This window comes from Leucoraja erinacea, chromosome 19 (genome assembly GCF_028641065.1).
Source record: "Leucoraja erinacea ecotype New England chromosome 19, Leri_hhj_1, whole genome shotgun sequence".
Lineage (NCBI taxonomy): Eukaryota > Metazoa > Chordata > Chondrichthyes > Rajiformes > Rajidae > Leucoraja > Leucoraja erinaceus.
This window is the reverse complement of record NC_073395.1, coordinates 2,004,113-2,025,037: the sequence shown is the minus strand read 5'-3', so window position 1 is coordinate 2,025,037 and position 20,925 is coordinate 2,004,113. Positions and strand designations below refer to the sequence as shown.

Below are 20,925 nucleotides of genomic sequence, written 5' to 3'. Positions count from 1 at the left end.
AAAGCTGAATGCTTGTGGCGGAGGTGAGGAGGAGACACTATAGAGGTGTCTAAAATGTGAGGGGTATAGGCAGGGTGGACTGCAGGAAACATTTCCTCACATCAGCGGTAATAGAGAAGAGATTCAGAGCGGGTATGAGAGGGAGTTTTTTTGCGCTTGGAGTAGTAACTCTGGAGGGCTCAGTCTGAAGGAGTGGGTGCTGACTGACACCATTAGAGGTGTCCAGATGAACCCTTGAATCTCTAGGACAATGAGGGCTGCTGACCAAGTGATTGGGTTAATATGGAAGGGTGGCCACTGGGGTTGGCATGGACTAGTTGGGCCAAGTACAAGGGGTCACAGTTTAAGGCTAAGGGGGAAATCTTTTAGGACCGAGATGAGAAAAACATGTTTCCCCACACAGTGAGTGGTAAATCTGTGGAATTTTCTGCATCAGAAGGTAGTTGAGGCCAGTTCATTGGCTGCATTTAAGAGGGAGTTAGATGTGGGCCTTGTGGCTAAATGGATCAGGGGGTATGGAGAGAAGGCAGGTACAGGATACTGAGTTGGATGATCAGCCATGATCATATTGAATGGTGGTGCTGGCTCGAAGGGCCGAATGGCCTACTCCTGCACCTATTTTCTATGTTTCTAAGTGACCCGTTTCAATGGAGTTCGGTTCAAGGATTCAGGTTCCCTGACAACAAGTAATATACCGATTCAGATTCAGATTCAATTTTAATTGTCATTGTCAGTGTACAGTACAGAGACAACGAAATGCAATATACTGACTTCATTGGACGAGTGCATCGTGTGGTTTGTGACTTGGCAAATTCAGCTGAGAAGTTGCTATTGCAACTGCAGGCTGGAAAATATACCCCCTGAAATGGTAGAATTACAACGCTCTTTCAAGGGTGGCGCAGCTGCTAGAGCTGTTGCATCTCATCGCCAGAAACCCGGGATTGATCCCCGACCTCGGGTGCTGTTTGTGTGGAGTTTGCATGTTCTCTCTGTTCTCTCTTGGTTTTCCTCTGGGTGCTCTTGGTTTTCTCCCACATCCCAAAGACGTGCGCGTTTATGGGATAGATGGCCTCTGTAACATGTCCCGAGTGTGTTGGGAAAGTGGGATAGCATAGAACCATTGTGAACGGCTGATCATTGATCGGCATGGACTCAGTGGGCCAAAGGGCCTGCTTTCCTGTTGTATCTCTGATCTAAACAACTCCCTTTCTGATCAGGTTCACCTCAACCACTAACTCTATAGCTCCTCTAAAATATGAATGCATTTAGATTTGACTTCCCCTGTCCAGTGTCACAGGATCAATTGTTTAAGAAGGAACTGCAGATGCTGGAAAAATCGATGGTAGACAAAAATGCTGGAGAAACTCAGTTGGTGAGGCAGCATCTATGGAGCGAAGGAAATAGGCGATGTTTCGGGCCGAAACCCTTCCAGAAACTCAGCGGGTGGGTGAGGCAGCAAACCCTTCCAGAAACTCAGTGGGTGAGGCAGCATCTATGGAGCGAAGGAAATCGGCAACGTTTCGGGCCGAAACCCTTCCAGAAACTCAGCGGGTGAGGCAGCATCTATGGAGCAAAGGAATAGGCGACGTTTCGGGTCGAGACCCTTCCGGGTCTCGACCCGAAACATCACCTATTCCTTCGCTCCATAGATGCTGCCTCACCCGCTGAGTTTCTCCAGCATTTTTGACTACAGGAGATCAATTAGTGCCCAAATCTGCTTTTCTTCTTTTTTTTTTTTAATTTATTAGCTGTTCAAAAGTTTTTCCCGTCTTTTAAATATTTGCAGATTGTCTTGTGTGTTTTAATATTTCAACAGTTGTACAATATTGTCTCAGAACTGTGCGCCACAATAACAATGGTGCTATCTTGAATCTCTTGAATGCAAAGTAAACCATGGCGATGAAGTCCAGTCCATCAGTAAATGAAACATCTTTCAACAATGATGTCCCCCCAGAGCCTCTTTCATCCATTTAATTGGCATCATTGTCTTTTTGCTTCATTTATTGTCTTTCCCCCATTTGAAAAATATTTGAAATCGGGTAATTAAAATGCAGATGCTTATTAAAACTTGAAGTCTTGAAATTCCAAATCATCTTTCCCGTTTGAAAAATATTAGAAAACTGGTCATTACAAATGTAGATGCTTACAATCTGCATATTCTCAGTTACCTTCTGGGAGAAGACCAAAGACCATATATTTTAGTTTCAAGTAATATGCAGCAACATGGCTTTTAAAATTGTTCAAGAAGGAACTGCAGATGCTGGAAGATCGAAGGTACACAAAAATGCTGGAGAAACTCAGCGGGTGCAGCAGCATCTATGGAGCGAAGGAAATAGGTGACGTTTCGGGTTGAAACCCTTCTCCAGACTGATGGGGGGTGGGGGGGAGAAGGAAGGAAAAAGGGAGGAGGAGGAGGAGGAGCCCGATGGCGGGGGGATGGGAGGAGACAGCCTCGAGGGTTAAGGAAGGGGAGGGCTAGCAAAATTGGGAGGATTCAACGTTCATGCCATCAGGACGCAAGCAACCCAGGCGGAATATGAGGTGCTGTTCCTCCAATTTCCGGTGTTGCTCACTCTGGCAATGGAGGAGACCCAGGACAGAGAGGTCGGATTGGGAATGGGAGGGGGAGTTGAAGTGCTGAGCCACCGGGAGGTCAGGTAGGTTATTGCGGACTGAGCGGAGGTATTCGGCGAAACGATCGCCCAACCTCTGCTTAATCTCACCGATGTAAATCAGCTGACATCTAGAGCAGCGGATGCAGTAGATGAGGTTGGAGGAGATACAGGTGAACCTTTGTCGCACCTGGATCGACTGCTTGGGTCCTTGAATGGAGTCGAGGGGGGAGGTGAAGGGACAGGTGTTGCATTTCTTGCGGTTGCAACGGAAAGTGCCCGGGGAGGGGGTGGTGCGGGAGGGAAGGGAAGAATTGACAAGGGAGTTGTGGAGGGAGCGGTCTTTGTGGAAGGCAGACATGGGGGGAGATGGGAAGATGTGGCGAGTGGTGGGGTCACGTTGGAGGTGGCGGAAATGGCGGAGGATTATGTGTTATATTTGCCGGCTGGTGGGGGGAAAGGTGAGGACTAGGGGGACTCTGCCCTTGTTGTGAGTGCGGGGATGGGGAGAGACAGCAGTGTTGCGGGGTATGGAAGAGACCCTGGTGCGAGCCTCATCTATGGTGGAGGAGGGGAATCCCCGTTCCCTGAAGAGCGAGGACATTTCCGATGCCCTGGTGTGGAACGTCTCATCCTGGGAACAGATGCGGCGTAGGCGGAGGAATTGGGAGTAGGGGATGGAGTCTTTTTGCTAGCCCGTGCTGTCTCCTCCTCTTCCTTAACCCTCGAGCTGTCTCCTTCCCCCCCCCCCCCCCCCCCCCCCCCCCCCCCTCCTCCTCCTCCTCCCTTTTCCCCTCCCTTTTTCCTTCCTTCTCCCCCCCCCCCCACCCCCCATCAGTCTGAAGAAGGGTTTCGGCCCGAAACGTTGCCTTTCTCCTTCACTCCATAGATGCTGCTGCACCCGCTGAGTTTCTCCAGCATTTTTGTGTACCTTTGGCTTTTAAAATTATCTGTTTAGTGGCATCTAAAATGTGACATGTGTTAAGGAGGAGACAAATCACAGCACAAAGTGAAGTAATCAAAAGGAATTTGTGCCCTTCTTGAAAGTTCTAAAATTTAAATTTTATGCATTTTATAAATTAAAAAAAGGTTCTTGATGAGAACTCAACTATAATCCTTTTTAGAATATAGTGGAAAGTAGGTGGGTGCTTCTAAACGTTGAGATCGGGGGACGGTCTAGAACTGCGGACTGATTCACAGAGTTGACCGGGGCTGCGTGCAGTTGAAAGGAGAATGTATCAAAAGTTGAAAGGAGATAGATGTCCGTGGGGTTTATTTGCATGCCCGGGTCCCAGGTCTGCGTTCTCACACTGTAAGCTGCTGAGACTAGGTGGCTGGCGCCTGTCAGGAGCTCAGTTTGAGTTGGGGACTGGAGCCTCAGCATGGCCTGAAGCACCACAATGACTGGAACCAATTTGGGAAACGGCTCACCACAGCAACACCGAATTATTCAGTCGGCATTTAGTGGTGACTGAGGTCTGAGAGTTGTTGCAGGGAGAGGAGGAGGAATAGAGGTGACATTGCAAGATTCTAATTCAACAGATAGTTAGATAATCCCATTGGTGTGCTGTCAAATAAACTTGAAAGTACATGCAAACACAAGGTGTGGGTAAGGATACAGAGATGTTGCCAGAAATATTTAACTGAGGTCTTCAAATTCTAGTTTGAGAGTAAATAGTCAAATATTAATTGTGCTGCGGTATTTAACGTTTATTATTGTCACATGTACCGAGCTACAGTGAAAAGCTTGGTGTCGTGTGCCATCCATTCAGATTAGACCCCCACAGCCATCAGGTTGCCTTGGGTCGGACAAAACTCTGAACATTAATAACCCATTATTTGTTATTTGCACTTCATCAGTTTATTTATTCATGTGTGTATATATTTATATAATGGTATATGGACACACTGATCTGTTCTGTAGTCAATACCTACTATGTTCTGTTGTGCTGAAGCAAAGCAAGAATCTCATTGTCCTTTCAGGGACACATGACAATAAACTCACTTGAATCTTCAGATAATACATAAATACAATCGAGTCAAACGCAAGTGCAATCGTATTTAGAGGATTGTCCCGAGGGTGACGTTCGATTCCAACCCGGACCTTCCACCCCTGACCTCTCCACCCACGGCCACTTGCCGGCATGGCGGTGCAGCGGTAAAGTGTGCAGGGGGGCAGGGCTGCACCAGGAGGATCAACAAACACGTCATATGGGATGGATTCACGGGGGGGTTGGTCTTGGAGGGGAGGGGGCTCCTCAAACTGTGGAGCATCCTGGATAATACAGCTCATCCCCTCCATGATGCACTGGTCAACCTGAGGAGCACCTTCAGCAACAGACTGGTTCCACCAAGATGCAGCACAGAACGCCACAGGAGATCCTTCTTCCCTGTGGCTATCAAACTGTACAACTCCTCCCCCTTCTGTCGTGGGGTAGACTGATTTTCCTCTCCCCCCCCCCCCCACCCCCAATCTTTGCATATCCCCAATCCTTTCTACTCATCACTTTAACTCCATGTTTCATGTGTGTTGCGTTTTATTACTGTTGGCAGATCAGTTTCCCTCCTGTGTTAAATAAAGTTCTATCATACCGTATTGAATAATTCCCCGCTGGTACGAGCAGACAAAGTGTCGCCCTGCTCCGGTGCCATCTAACCAGGCTGATAACAAGTGAACTTCCGAGCAGTAGCACAAACAGAAGATTAAATAAATGTGTAGGAAGGAACCCCAGATGCTGGTTTACACCGAAGATAGACACAAAATATTGGAGTAATTCAGTGGGACAGGCCGCATCTCTGGAGAGAAGGAATGGGCGACGTTTCGGGTCTGAAGGAGGGTCTCGACCCGAAACATTACTCATTCCTTCTCTGATCTGACCCTTCCTTGATCCTCACACTTGTATCCAGCAGGATGGTCTATCGTCGAAGATATTTGTACTGCCGTTATATTTAATCCTGGAATTATGGTCCATGATAGAGTTGAGAACTTTGGGATAAGCTGCAGCTTTGCACTAACTATTTATTTAGCAAATCCCAAGAACAGGCCAATATCAATATCTTCATGGCTGATCATCCACAATCAGTACCCCGTTCCTGCTTTCTCCCCATATCCCCTGACTCCTCTATCTTTAAGAGCCCTATCTAGCTCTCTCTTGAAAGCATCCAGAGAACCCGCCTCAACCGCCCTCTGAGGCAGAGAATTCCACAGACTCACCACTGTGGGAAAGAGTGTTTCCTCGTCTCCGTTCTAAATGGCTTACTCCTTATTCTTAAACTGTGGTCCAGGGACTGATTTTGATGGAATTCACCTACCACACCTGGCGGCAACCTACGACAGCAAAAATTGTCGCCACTGTCATTTATATTTGTTGTGTTAGTGCGCCAATAAAAGCTGCAACAATTTTCAACATATTGAATATTTTGTGGCAGTCGCACAAAAAAAAATCGCCACTAAGGGCCTGTCCCACCTAGGCGATTTTTTGGGTGACTGCAGGCAACTGCCACAACATTTTCAACATGTTGAAAATTGTTGCAGCTTTTAAAGGCACATTCACACAACAAAATATCCATGAAATAAGAAAGCGAGGGAAGCAAGTGCAAACTCTGAAGTACAAGGGTCAATTCTGGCCACTAGCATTCTGAAAATACATGCTTGCAATGGGCGGCAAAATCCAGGATCATCCAAATGGTTAAAATGAGGGCAAATTGCATCAACCTGATTTGTTTTCCCCAAAGTAATGATCCAGAGCAAATCTCATTAAAGTGTTTGTAATGATTAAGGGCTTCAGCTGGGTGGATACAGAGTATTATTTACATCCGTAAGGAATCTGAAAGAAAGGAGGACAATTAGATTTTTGGCCATTTAGGAGTGAATGCAGGAAGTGTTGGCGGTGGACTGTCCCACCAAGGCTGAGGATGATGGGTGGACTGAACTCAAATGACTGAGGTGGAGGTTCTTGTAACGCAAGGATGTCGGGTCATATGGAACAAAGGCCGGGTAGTACAAAGAGAGAATGTCGGAGTAGAATGTCCAGGAGAAGAAAGGAAAAAGGAAGAGGAGGAGCCCGAGGGCTGAGGGAGAGCTGAGAAGGGGAGGAGACAGCAAGGGCTACCGGAAATTGGAGAGTTCAATGTTTATGCCGCTAGGGTGCAGACTGCCCAAGCGGAATATGAGGTGTTGCTCCTCCAATTTCCGGTGGTGCTCTGTGGAGGAGGCCCAGGACAGAGAGGTCAGATTCGGAATGGGATGGGGAGTTGGAGTTGAAGTGCTGAGCCACCGGGAGGTCAGGTTGGTTAATGCGAACCGAGTGGATGTGTTCGGCGAAACTATCCCCCTTGCCCTTGTGGGAGATGGCATCAAAGTTGACGGAAGGATTTTGAGTAAAAGGTCGCGACCGAGACGCAGCCTGCAGCCTGGCGCTGCCATTGCTGCCAAGGCAATTGCGGCCAAATGTGTCTGAATGAGGTGTGTGGTCAGTGAAGTATAACGCAAGTACCTAACCCAGGGTCTACAAAAGTGCTGGAGAAACTCAGCGGGTGCAGCAGCATCTATGGAGCGAAGGAAATAGGCAACGTTAATGCCTATTTCCTTCAGGGTTTCGGCCTGAAATGTTGCCCATTTCCTTAGCTACATAGATGCTGCTGCACCCGCTGAGTTTATCCAGCACTTTTCTACCTTCGAAAATCTACCTTCGATTTTCCAGCATCTGCAGTTCCTTCTTAAATACCTAACCCAGGGCACTGCCAGCCTGAAGCTGGACCATCAGTTGAGTTATTGTCTTGTGTACCAAGGTACAGTGAAAAGCTTTATGTTGCGTGCCAACCAGTCAGCGGAAAGACAATGCATGATTACAATCGATCCATTTACAGTGTAGATACATGACGGGAATAAGGGTGTGTATTGTGGGTCAGTGTCTGTCCTTTATGGAGTCTCATGAAACTGCAGATGCTGGAATCATGTGCAAATATCAAAGTGCTGGAGGAAGTCGTGGGGGTCAGGTAGCATTTGGGGAGGGGAAATGGGCAGACGAGGTTTGGGGCTGTGGCTGTTCAGTGAGAACGGTCCCAACCTCAAACGCTATTTGAATGAATGAATGAATAAGTTTATTGGCCAAGTATTCACATACAAGGAATTTGCCTTGGTGCTCCACGCACAATTGACAACATGACATACAGTGACTGTTAGGAATGACACATAAAACATCAAACATTAATAATAAAACATTATTGATTAAACATGTGAATTAAATAAAATACCAGGGCAAATATTTGCCCATTAACTCACAGATGCAGGGGTGACCCACTGAGTTCCTCCAGCACTTTCACGCCATCATACAGCCCGGAAACAGGCCCTACAGCCCAAAATACATGTGGTGCATTAATCTGACACAGTTCCAGACGCAATGAAGTGCAGATGCTGGAATCTTGAGCAATACTCAAAGTGCTGGAGGAAGAGTCTGAAGAAAGGTCCCAACACTTTTTCTCACAGAGAGTGGAGAGTCTGTGGAATTCTCTGCCTCAGAGGCAGGTTCTCTGGATGCTTTCAAGAGAGAGCTAGATAGGGCTCTTAAAGATAGCGGAGTCAGGGGATGTGAGGAAAAGGCAGGAACAGGGTACTGATTAGGGATGATTAGCCAAGATCACATTGAATGGTGCTGCTGGCTCGAAGGGCCAAATGGCCTACTTCTGCACCTATTGTCTATTGTCTAAAACGTCTTCTGCCCATCCCCTCCACAGATGCTGCCTGACCCGCCGAGTTCCTGCACCACTTGTAACTTGCTCATAAAGTCAGAGGTGGTTTATTGAACTATTGAAGCAGAATATCCTCTGTTGCTTCACAGACGTATTATCATGCAAACTTTGATGCCAAGGCTCGTCACAAACTGCTAGAGGAACAAGAAGCTGCAACTGAATTGCTGGTTTATCAACAAAAAAACATTGCTGGAGTAACTCAGCGGGTCAGGCAGCATCTCTGGAGGGAATGGATAGACGATGTATTGCGTTGAAGTCTGCCTTCGGCCTCCACTGAACAAGATACTACGACAGATTACTAAAACACTTACTGTAGAGATTTTTAAGAATTTCACAAAGAACTACAGACAGACATAAAAAGCTGCAGTAACTCGGCGGGTCATGTGTGGAGAGAAGGCATAGGTTACGTTTCAGGGCAAGATCCTCCTTCAGACTTCAATACTCCAGCATTTTATGTCTGTCTTTGGTGTAAAGCAGCATCTGCAATTCCTTCTTACACAAGAACTGCAGATGATAACTTACAAAAAAAAATGATTCCAAGTGCTGGAGTGGCTCAGCAGGTCTGAAGAAGGGTCCCGACCCGAATCGTCACCTATCCATGTTCTCCACAGATGCTGCCTGACCCACTGAGTTACTCCAGCACTCTGTGAAACGTCACCTATCCATGTTCTCCACAGATGCTGCCTGACCTGCTGAGTTACTCCAGCACTCTGTGTATTTTTTTTAATAGCAAGGTGAATGTTGAAGGTTGGTGATTGGGGAATTTAGGGTCTTGACATTGCAGACACGTGCCCACACTGTAATGGTTCCTTTAGAGGATGAACAAGAGGCCAGACTCTGAGGGGCAAGATAACTTGTGGCTAACTGTGCTGGAAATGAGAGGGAGTGATTTTAAAAGATTTAATAACCTGATTAAAGATTTTAAAAAACGAATTAGTTTTTAACGATGGGCCATGAAGCCGCTGGATTGTCATTGCAGGAGCTTGCGGTTCATTAATCTGGCACAACTCCACAGCCGCTGTGACCTCCTGAAGTGGTCTACAAGGGTACTTAAGTGTGTGAAATAATTGCATGCCTTGTTAACGGTGCCAAGTTACTGAACAAAATGTGTGGTGTTTTTTTTTTAAAAAGCAGACCTGCATTACAATGGCATCTTGTTAAAAGTGGAACAAGTGCAGTGACTGTTGAACCGGTGGTCAGACAGAAATATCATTGAGAAATGGGCCCTTTATCATCACCACTTGTTGGAATGATTAAAGGGCCTGTCCCACTTGCGTGTCCTTGGCACGCAAATTACGCGACCTCGTGGTTGCGTTGAGGTGCACGGGCATCGTATGGCCGTGCGAGGCTGGCCCCACTGAGAAGCGCAGAGGGGTATGGGGTTGTGTGAACGAAATCTTTGCGCGCCAACGGCCTGTCGCGGAACTGACGGCTAAAGTGGGACCGGCCCAAGACCCTGGCGCGATGCAACGTCTCACCTTCAATAGCAGCAGAAACAGGCAAACGATCGCCGAACTCGGCTTGGGGCTCCGGATCCGCCCCCACTTCTACTCCCAGAGCGGGGCCAAGAAAATTGAAGATGGACACAAAATGCAGGAGTAACTCAGCGGGACCAGCAGCATCTCTGGAGAGAAGCAATGGGTGACATTTTGGGTCGAGACCCTTTTTTTCAGACTGAAGAAGAGTCTCGACCCAAAACGTCACCCATTGCTTCTCTCCAGAGATGCTGCCGGTCCCGCTGAGTTACTCCAGCTTTGTGTCCATCGTCAAATGATGTCACAAGCTCCAGAAGGCTGTGTGTACGCATGTAATCGTGCCGACCTTTGCAGGACCATCGGGGCTCAACGCGACAACGAGGTCGCGTAATTTGCATGCCAAGACACGCAAGTGAGACAGGCCCTTAAGAAGGAACTGCGGCTGCTGGAAAATCAAAGGTAGACAGAAATGCTGGAGAAACCCAGCGGGTGAGGCAACATCAATGGAGCGAAGGAAATAGGCGACCGAGTCTCGACCCGAAACGTTGCCGATTTCCTTCGCTCCATAGATGCTGCCTCACCCGCTGAGTTTCTCCAGCATTTTTGTCTAACTTGTTTGAATGAGATGTGTTTTAATGTACTCCCGTTGGAAGTGACTTTCTTTGAGAGGGTAGGCACTTTTGTTACTGTACACCGGAGAATGGTGTGGAGAGGAGAGCTATCTGTGTAATCCCTTGTGCTTGTCTTGTGCAAGTGGCAGGGGTGCCTCTGCATTCAGTCAAGAGTGTTTTATTGTCATATGTCGCAGATGGGACAATGAAATTATTACTTGCTGCAGCACGACAGAATATGTGAATATGTAAACATTGTATAGAGAAAATAGTTCCAAAAAAAAAACCAAACATAGTGCAAATAACAAATAATAATATAGTCTTTTGCTGTTCAGAGCTCAGAGCTTATTCGATGCCTGATGGCTGTAGGGAAAAAGCTGTTCCTGAACCTGGATGTTACAGTTTTCAGGCTCCTGTACCTTCTTCCCGATGGCAGTGGTGAGATGAGTGTGTGGCCAGGATGGTGTGGGTCCTTGATGATTTTGGCTGCCTTTTTGAGGCAGCGACAGTGATAGATCCCTTCGATGGTGGGGAGGTCAGAACCGGTGATGGACTGGGCAGTGGTCACAACTTTTATTTTTGTAGTCTTTTTTGCTCCTGGACGTTCAAGTTGCCGAACCAGGCCACGATGCAACCGGTCGGAATGCTCAAATGTAGCAAACAACAAACGTAAAGAGACCAAAAGCAAAAGAGAAACGGCAGCATCTATGCAGAGGACAAGCTAGTTTACATCTCGGATAGTCAACAGGCACAGCAGAACTGGAAGATTCTACACACAGGAATTAAAAAGGGCCAGCAACAAAATAAGGAGAATGGTGTGACCTAATTAAAAGGAAGCTGAGCAGTGGAGAGGTCATTAAATTGCAGGAGTGGTAGCAGCAGCACACAATGGGAAGAGAAATGGAAATGAATTGAAGGCAATTGAGAGGACCAGTTAGAGAGAAGAGGGCTGGGGGGAGGAATGGGTTCAAGTAACAAGTAGTGGTTTCACGAGCTGCTCTCAATGCCGAGGCGACTGACCTTTACACGTAAGCTGGAAGAACAAACTCGCATGGATATGTGTGGGAAGGAACTGCAGATGCTGGTTTAAACCGAAGATAGACACAAAAAATCTGCAGATCTGGACATCTCTCCAGAGAGTTACTCCAGATGCGAGTCCACGGTGTTCTCACCCCACTGCAAGTGCTGACTTAGATAGAATAGGCCATTCGGCCCACAATGTCCATGCCTCTGCCTGCACGTAATCCATATCCCTCCATTCCCTGCATATCCATGCACCTCTCCAAAAGGCTGTGAAATGCCACCATGGTATGTGGCTCCACTTGTGTGTTCCAGGCGCCAACATCCTATCCTCTGTGTGCTTTAAAAACCACCGTTGGTGAGTTTTGCGTTTAGAAGTACTTTAGATCAAGAGAGAGATTGGAATGTGAAGATGAGATTTTAAAATGAGAACTGTGATTGCCGGCTGGGTTGGATAAGCACAGTTTGATGGAGATTCGGATGCCAGTCCTTGAATTTTGATGAAGCAAAGCTTATAGTGAATGGGGGCAGGCCTGTGGGGCATTGGGTGGAGCAAATACAGTGAGGTCGAGGAACAATGAAAGGCTGCAGCAGCATCAGAGGCTCACAGGCAAATTATACATGTGTTTAAGAAGGAACTGCAGATGCTGGAAAATCGAAGGTACACAAAAATGCTGGAGAAACTCAGCGGGTGCAGCAGCATCTATGGAGCGAGGGAAATAGGCAACGTTTCGGGCCGAAACCCGGAAGGGTTTCGGCCCGAAACGTTACCTATTTCCTTCAGGGGTTCGGCCCGAAACGTTACCTATTTCCTTCAGGGGTTTCGGCCCGAAACGTTACCTATTTCCTTCAGGGTTTCGGCCCGAAACGTTGCCTATTTCCTTCAGGGTTTCGGCCCAAAACATTGCCTATTTCCTTCGCTCCATAGATGCTGCTGCACCCGCTGAGTTTCTCCAGCATTTTTGTGTACCAACAAATTATACATCACTTGGACATAGGGGGTGGGAGATTGCAACCTTCACCTGTTTCGACGAATGCAATCAACTTGGTGTGCACAATCAAATAAGATCAAATAGAACAAGTTGCCCTACAACTTTAGGCTGTGCACGCCATACGCAAGAAGAAGAAGACTTGGACATAAATTACTCAATTCGGTGAGCCATTTATTTAAAAAAATGGCCGTGTGTTTTTCTGCACTTTAGTCCAAAACATAATCGGGGGGAAAAGTGCAAGTTGATGGTAGTAATTGCAGTAGGTGGTCAGTGATGTTTGGTGGCCAAGGTGGGATTAGGGTTGTACATGTAAATACATGTAACAGTGATGGACTGGGCTGTCCACCACACTCTGCAGCCTCCTCCGTTCCTCAGAACTACAGCTGCTGGTTTAAACCAAAGATGGACACAAAATGCTGGAGTAAACTCAGCGGGACAGGCAGCATCTCTGAAGAGAAGGAATGAGTGACGTTTCTGGTTGAGACCCTTCTTCAGATTAGCTGTAGCATGCTCTGAATTTGCAGAATTTTTCATGACCACCTTGGTCAAAAGTCTGATTAAGGTTCCCATTCTGAAAAGTTACCTATCCATGTTCTCCACAGATGCCCAGCTCCAGCACTCTGTGTCCTGGTTCAAAGGTCCTTGTTTTGTCATGCTCATTTTGAGAATGGGATTTGAAATGTAAAAATTTTTATCAAATCAAATCGAGCATTATGAGTTTTGAAATGTAACCTCCGATTTATTTGGCAAAGTTGACAGTTTGTGGATGTCGATGTTTAAATGATTTATACAATTCACCGACCGCATTTAATGCTTTTTTTCCCCCACCTTTCCCTAGGAGCTTGAAGAGGCTCTCCTGATGAATGATATTGACTTTCTTGACGATTTGATAACTTGTTTACTTCAAGGCTGCTATCAACGGAGAGATATCACGTATGTACAAAAATACATTCTTTCCTCTTTGAGAGAGTGGCTGAGAATGCAGCCCTTATTGATTCTTGTTCAATATCAAACGAAATGTGTATGTAAACGTATCAGCAAGCCAGAGGCTGGGTTTCATACTAGTTCATGGAATGTGGTTAGGTAGACACAAAATGCTGGAGTAACTCGGCGGGTGAGGCAGCATCTCTGGAGAAAAGGCGATGTTTCGGGTCGAAAAGAAGGGTCTCGACCCGAAGCGTCGCCTATTCTATCGCTCCGTAGATGCTGCCTCACCTGCTGAGTTTCTCCAGCTTTTTTTGTCTACCTTCGGCATCTGCAGTTCTTTCTTAAACATTTTTTTTGTTTAAAATAAAATGTCCCGAGCTGGTAGTAAGGTTCCGACGGTGCAGGAAGGATGTCCGTCAGGGAATGTTGCCGACTGGCCCGCTGCAGACTGCAGGAGTACGTGCTGAGGGGACGCACTGAAGCTCGGTGCAGCCAACGCCAAGGCTCGGTGGGGGAGAACCACAATCTAGGTTCCTTCCGCTGCTGGACATGGGGGGCAGGGTGTGGTGGAGACGCCCCTCAAAATAAGGGAAGGGATTCCATGCCAGTGGGCCACATGAGTGGCAATGGTGTGGGGTCAAATTGTGATTTGGGGAAACTGTATTGTATGTATGTATAGCCTCCGAGAATGTTGGATGGAGTTAAACGTGATTCTGTACAGTACTGTGAAATTCAGCTGCTCCTGCTCCCCCTCCCATTCCGAATCCAACTTTTCTGTCCTGGGCCTCCTCCATGGCCACAGTGAGTCCCACCGCAAATTGGAGGAGCAGCACCTCATATTTGGCTTGGGTAGTTTACACCCCAGCGGTATGAACATTGACTTCTCCAATTTCAGGTGGTCCTTGCTTTCTCCCTCCTTCCCCTCCCCTTCCCAGCTCCCCTATAGCCCACTGTCTCCGCCTCTTCATTTCTTCTTCCTTTCTTCCAGTCTGAAGAAGGGCCCCGACCCAAAACGTCACCTTTTCCTTCGTTCTATATATGCTGCCTCACCCACTGAGTTTCTCCAGCATTTTTGTTTACCCTGTACAATGTGTGTGAGTCTGCCTCCAGGAGTGTGCCTCAAGTAAAAATATCAGACTTGATGTTAATAATGACTTAAGCTTAATGGCTCCCACACCTGGCGTACTGTCCACAGTTTAGTTCCCAATGAATTACTGGTCATTGAAACGGCTAAAGTAGATTCACACCGCTTGGGATCATCCCTGGGATCAGTCTATTGCTGGGATCAGTGGCTGAAGAAGTAACATCTAACTCTGGTGTACTGCAGAACGAGGGGTGGTTTTATTGAATCGCAAGCCTGTTGGAGGTGACAGTAAAGTGTGTGCAGTTCTGGTCTCCCCATTCCGGGAAGGATTGGAGGCTATGGAGAGGTTGCAGAAGAGTTTCCCAGGATGCTGCCTGGATTAGAGGTTATTGACGATTAAGGAGAGATTGGACCGGCTTGGATTGTTTGCTCTGGAATGCTGGAGGTGTTTGGGACACCTGGTAAAATGACGTGAGGCATAGAGAGGATGCAAATGTCAAAGACTGCAGGACATGGCTTCAAGATGAGAGAGGCAAAGTTCAAAGCAGATATGCGGAGTACTTTTTTACTGAGAGTGATGCATGTCGGGGGGTGAGGTGGTGGTGGAGACCGATACGATAGTGGTGTTTGGATACACGTCATGGATATGGATCAAGAGTCTGCATACGAGATCAGTTTAACTAGGCCTGTGTTCGGCACGTACACTGTGGGGCTAAGGGCCTGTTCCTGTGTTGTACTGTTCTTTGTTTAAGAAGGAACTGCAGATGCTGGAGAATCAAAGGTAGACAAAAGTGCTGGAGAAACTCAGCGGGTGCAGCAGCATCTATGGAGCGAAGGAAATAGGCAACGTTTCGGGCCGAAACCCTGAAGGAAATAGGCAACGTTTCGGGCCGAAACCCTGAAGGAAATAGGCAACGTTTCGGCCCGAAACGTTGCCTATTTCCTTCGCTCCATAGATGCTGCTGCACCCGCTGAGTTTCTCCAGCACTTTTGTCTACCTTCGTATTGTCCTTTGTTCTAAATGCTAGGATGTTTCTGCTAGTGGGAGAGAGAGAGAGAAGACATGGCTGTAAGATTAAGGGATGATTATTTAAAACTCAGCATGGAAGGTAGCGAATGTCTGGAATTCTCTACCCCGGAGAATTGTGGAGGCTAAATAATTTAAGAAGGAGGTAGATGAATTTTTAAACAACGTGAATATTGAGGACTGTGGGGAACTGGGATGGGGGGGGGGGGGGGGGAGGAGGAGGTTGCGACCTGGGGGCAGAAACAGCCACGGTAGCAGTGAGTGAGGGAGCGAGGTGTGATCCCCTGCTCCCGTTTCCTTGTGGGCGTACCCTGTCGTGAGGGGTTGCAGTGGTTCACGAGGCCGGCTCACCAACACCTCAAGAGAACACGGGCCTGTGAAGCCCGCGTCTCGGCAACGGACTTTACAATAGGCTTCCAGTGCTGGACGATCGAATAATGTACACACTGCTCAGGATTCTCATTTCATACTTATATATAAGACAAAAATAGCACATTTTTAATGTTCTTTATATCATTTCTTTATATGTTCCCGATGTTGGGGGATTCCAGAACCATGGGCCACAGTTTAAGAATAAGGGGTAAGCCATTTAGAACGGAGATGAGGAAACACTTTTTCACCCCGAGAGTTGTGAGTCTGTGGAATTCTCTGCCTCAGAGGGCGGTGGAGGCAGGTTCTCTGGATACTTTCAAGAGAGAGCTAGATAGGGATCTTGCAAGGTAGCAGAGTCAGGGGATATGGGGAGAAGGCAGGAACGGGGTACTGATTAGGGATGATCAGCCGTGATCACATTGAATGGCTCGAAGGGCCGAATGGCCTACTCCTGCATCTATTGTCTATTGAATTGTAACTTGTTGCTGTTATTTAGTACAGTGGTGATCATGTTGGTATCCAGCAGTCGCTGGTCTTCACGTCTTGCTCCAGCCATTACCTGACACTGTTTAAGAAAGAACAGCAGATGCTGGAAAAAACAAAAATAGACCCAAATGCTGGAGAAGCTCAGTGGGTGAGGCAGCATCTATGGAGAGATAGAATAGGTGACGTTTCGGGTCGAGACCCTTCTTCAGACTGATGCAGGAAGATAAAAGGAAGAGGCGGAGACAGTGGGCTGTGGGAGAGCTGGGAAGGGGAGGGGAAGGATGGAGAAAGCAAGGACTACCTGAAATTGGAGAAGTCAATGTTCATACCGCTGGGGTGTAAACTACCCAAGTGAAATATGAGGTGCTGCTCCTCCAATCTGTGGTGGGACTCACTCTGGCCATGGAGGAGGCCTGGGACAGAAAGGTCGGATTGGGAATGTGAGGGGGAGTTATTAGTCTGGTTTACAGACAGACACACACACACACACACACATCATGGCACTTACAGTGAGAGTGGCAACAGGAAGATACTTTGAGTTGGAAGCTGTTTCTTTCATTCTATTCTTTAATTTTCCTCCTAATTAAACCCGGGAGGGGCATGATTGTGCAAGGTTAGCTACCTGGGACGTTAGTGTCAACAGTATTGAGTCTCAACTGGGTGAATCCACTGGCAGGCTGCAGATCCAACCTGCTGGTGTGTACACCTTATTCCTGCCTTACATGACTGCCGTTCCTGCTGGTTAATTATAAATGCTCCTTCATTTTTAATGTGTTGAGCATGTCTGGAACTGTCAGCGCTCCCGAAACATTTAAGTCGGCTCTATTTTAAATGCTGACTTAAGAATTTAAAACAGCTAAGAGTGGGTTTAAATCCTGAGCTCAAAAAGAGTTTTTAGTTCTTAAAACAAGTTTTGTTCTAAGTCTTGGTATCCAAGAATTGTAATGTAGGAACAAGGAACTGCAGATGCTGGCTAAATCACAAAAGGGCAAAGTGCTGGAGTAACTCAGCGGGTCAGGCAGCATCTGTGGAGAACATGGATAGGTGACGTTTCACACAGTGCTGGAGTAACTTAGCGGGACAGACAGCATCTGTGGAGAACATGGATAGGTGACGTTTCACAGAGTGCTGGAGTAACTCAGTGGGTCAGGCAGCATCTCTGGAGAACATGGATAAAAACATAGAAAATAGGGGCATGAGTAGTCCATTCGGCCCTTCGAGCCTGCACCGCCATTCAATATGATCATCCAACTCATCCCTGCCTTCTCTCCATACCCCCTGATCCCTTTAGCCACAAGGGCCACATCTAACTCCCTCTCAATGAACTGGCCTCCACTACCTTCTGTGGCAGAGAATTCCACAGATTCACCACTCTCTGTGTAAAAAATGATTTTCTCATCTCGGTCCTAAAAGACTTCCCTCTTATCCTTAAACTGTGACCCCTAGTTCTGGACTTCCCCAACATCGGGAATAATCTTCCTGCATCTAGCCTGTCCAACCCCTTAAGAATTTTGTAATTGGGTGACGTTTCACAGAATGTTGGAGTAACTCAGCAGGTCAAGTTCAAGTGAGTTTATTGTCATGTGTCCCTGTATAGGACAATGAAATTCTTGCTTTGTTTCAGCACACAGAACATAGTAGGCATTTACTACAAAACAGATAAATCTGTCCATATACCATTATATAAATATATACACACATGAATAAATAAACTGGTAAAGTGCAAATAACAGAAAGTGGTTGTTAATAATCAGAGTTTTGTCTGAGCTAAGTTTAATAGCCTGATGGCTGTGGGGAAGTAGCTATTCCTGAAGAAGGGTTTCGGACCGAAACGTTGCCTATTTCCTTCGCTCCATAGATGCTGCTGCACCCGCTGAGTTTCTCCAGCTTTTCTGTGTAACCTAGCTATTCCTGAACCTGGTTGTTGCAGTCTTCAGGCTCCTGTACCTTCTACCTGAAGGTAGCAGGGAGATGAGTGAGTGGCAAGGATGGTGTGGGTCTTTGATGATACTGCCAGCCTTTTTGAGGCAGCGACTGCGATAAATCCCCTCGATGGAAGGAAGGTCAGAGCTGATGATGGACTGGGCAGTGTTTACTACTTTTTGTAGTCTTTTCCTCTCCAGGGAGCTCAAATTGCCGAACCAAGCCACGATGCAACCGGTCAGCATGCTCTCGACTGTGCATCTGTAGAAGTTAGAGAGAGTCTTCCTTGACAAACCGACTCTCCGTAATCGTCTCAGGAAGTAGAGGCGCTGATGAGCTTTTTTGATAATTGCGTTCGTGTTCTCAGACCAGGAAAGATCTTCAGAGATGTGCACGCCCAGGAATTTGAAGTTCTTGACCCTTTCAACCATCGACCCGTTGATATAAATGGGGCTGTGGGTCCCCCTCCTACTCCTTCCAAAGTCCACAATCAGTTCCTTGGTTTTGCTGGTGTTGAGGGCCAGGTTATTGCGCTGGCACCATATGGACAGTTGCTCGATCTCTCTTCTGTATTCTGACTCATCCCCATCAGTGATATGCCCCACAATAGTGGTATCGTCAGCGAACTTGATGATGGAGTTCGCACTGTGGTTGGCTACGCAGTCATGGGTATAGAGTGAGTACAGCAGAGGGCTGAGCACGCAGCCTTGAGGTGCTCCCGTACTGATTGTTATCGAGGCTGACAGATTTCCACCAATACGAACAGACTGTGGTCTGTGGATGAGGAAGTCGAGGATCCAGTTGCACAGGGATGTACAGAGACCCAGGTTACACAAAAAAGCTGGAGAAACTCAGCGGGTGCAGCAGCATCTATGGAGCGAAGGAAATAGGCAACGTTTCGGGCCGAAACCCTTCTTCAGTTCTGCGAGTTTGGTAACCAGTTTGGAGGGGATGATTGTGTTAAATGTCGAGCTGTAATCAATGAATAACAGCCTGACATATGAGTTTTTGTTGTCCAAGTGGTCCAGTGCGGAGTGGAGGGCCAGCGAGATCGCATCCACCGTTGATCTGTTGTGGTGGTAAGCGAATTGCAGTGGGTCCAGGTTTTTGTCGAGGTAGGAGTTGATTTGCTCCATGATCAACCTCTCAAAGCACTTCATCACCACCGGCGTTAGTGCCACTGGTCGATAGTCATTGAGGCACGTCGCCTTGCTCTTCTTGGGCACTGATATAATTGATGCCCTTTTAAAGCAGGTGGGGACCTCAGACCTCAGAAGTGAGAGGTTGAAAATGTCCGTAAAAGCTCCCGCCAGTTGGTCCGCACAGGTTTTTAGAACACGACCGGGTATACCATCAGGACCAGGTGCTTTTCGGGGGGTCACCCCTCTGAAGGATTTCCTGACATCGGCCTCTGTGACTGAGACTGAAATGCCATCACAGCGAATGGGGGATCGGGAAGGCACATCAGTATTCTCCCTGTCAAAGCGTGCGTAAAACGTATTGAGCTCGTCAGGGAGTGATGTTACACCGACATTTGAGCTACCTCCTGGTTTCGCCTTGTAGGAGGTGATTGCATTCGGGCCCTGCCACAGCTGCCGAACATCTGTCTCGTCCTCCAGTTTGGAGCAGAAGTCCCTTTTGGCCTTTTTGATGGCCTTACCAAGGTCGTATCTGGTCTTCATGTAGGCCACTGAATCATTGGAGGTGAATGCCCTGTGTCTGGACTTCAGGAGAGTGCGGATCTCAAAGTTCATCCAAGGTTTCTGATTGGGAAACACTCAGAAGGTTTTTGTAGGGATGCAGTCCTCTACACATTTCTTTATGAAGTCTGTAACGACTGTGGCGTATTCGTTCAAGTCCGTTGCTTGGTCAGGCAGCATCTCTGGAGAACGTGGATATCTGATGTTTCAGGTCAAGACCCTTCAGATTGGTGAAGCTAGGTCTCGACCTAATACATCACCTTTCCATTTTCTCCAGAGATGCTGCCTGTCCCACAGAGTTACTCCAGCACTTTGTGTCAAAATTGGAGGTCGGTGTTATGTGGATAACGCTTGGCCTCTGCATTAGTGCAGAAGTGTCAGCGGCAGCTGGCGGAGCTGCTGCCTCACGGCGCCAGAGGCCCGGGTTTGATCCCAACCTCGGGTGCTGTCTGTGTGGAGTTTGCGTGTTCTCCCTGTGCCCGTGTGTGTTTCCACCCACATCCCAAAGACATTCTGGTTTAATTGGCCTCAGTAAATTGCCCCTAATGTGTATGGAATGGATTAGACAGCGGGATAAGATGGAACTAGTTGAACAGGTGGGGTCGGTAGGCCGAGGAGCCTGTTTCTATGCTGTATCTCTAAACGAAATCCCCAAGTGACCAAACCTGTTGATGTCGAGGAGCAGTGCTGTATTATTGCTCTGCCAGGTAGACAAAAGTGTTGGAGAAACTCAGCGGGTGCAGCAGCATCTATGGAGCGAAGGAAATAGGCAACGTTTTGGGCCGAAACCCTGAAGGAAATAGGCGACGTTTCGGGCCGAAACCCGGCAGGAAATAGGCAACGTTTCGGGCCGAAACCCAGAAGGGTTTCGGCCCGAAACGTTGCCTATTTCCTTCGCTCCATAGATGCTGCTGCACCCGCTGAGTTTCTCCAGCTTTTTTGTGT

General features: G+C 47.5%; 1 protein-coding gene across 1 annotated transcript in view; it reads left to right on the top strand.

Annotated features, from left to right (window-relative positions):
- The window catches only part of LOC129706077 (chromatin remodeling regulator CECR2-like), an 84,573-nt gene that overhangs the window by 26,011 nt on the left and 37,637 nt on the right, over window positions 1-20,925 (top strand). Inside the window, 1 exon segment of the mRNA XM_055650050.1 lies at window positions 13,300-13,394. Coding sequence (XP_055506025.1) covers window positions 13,300-13,394 — 95 coding nt within the window.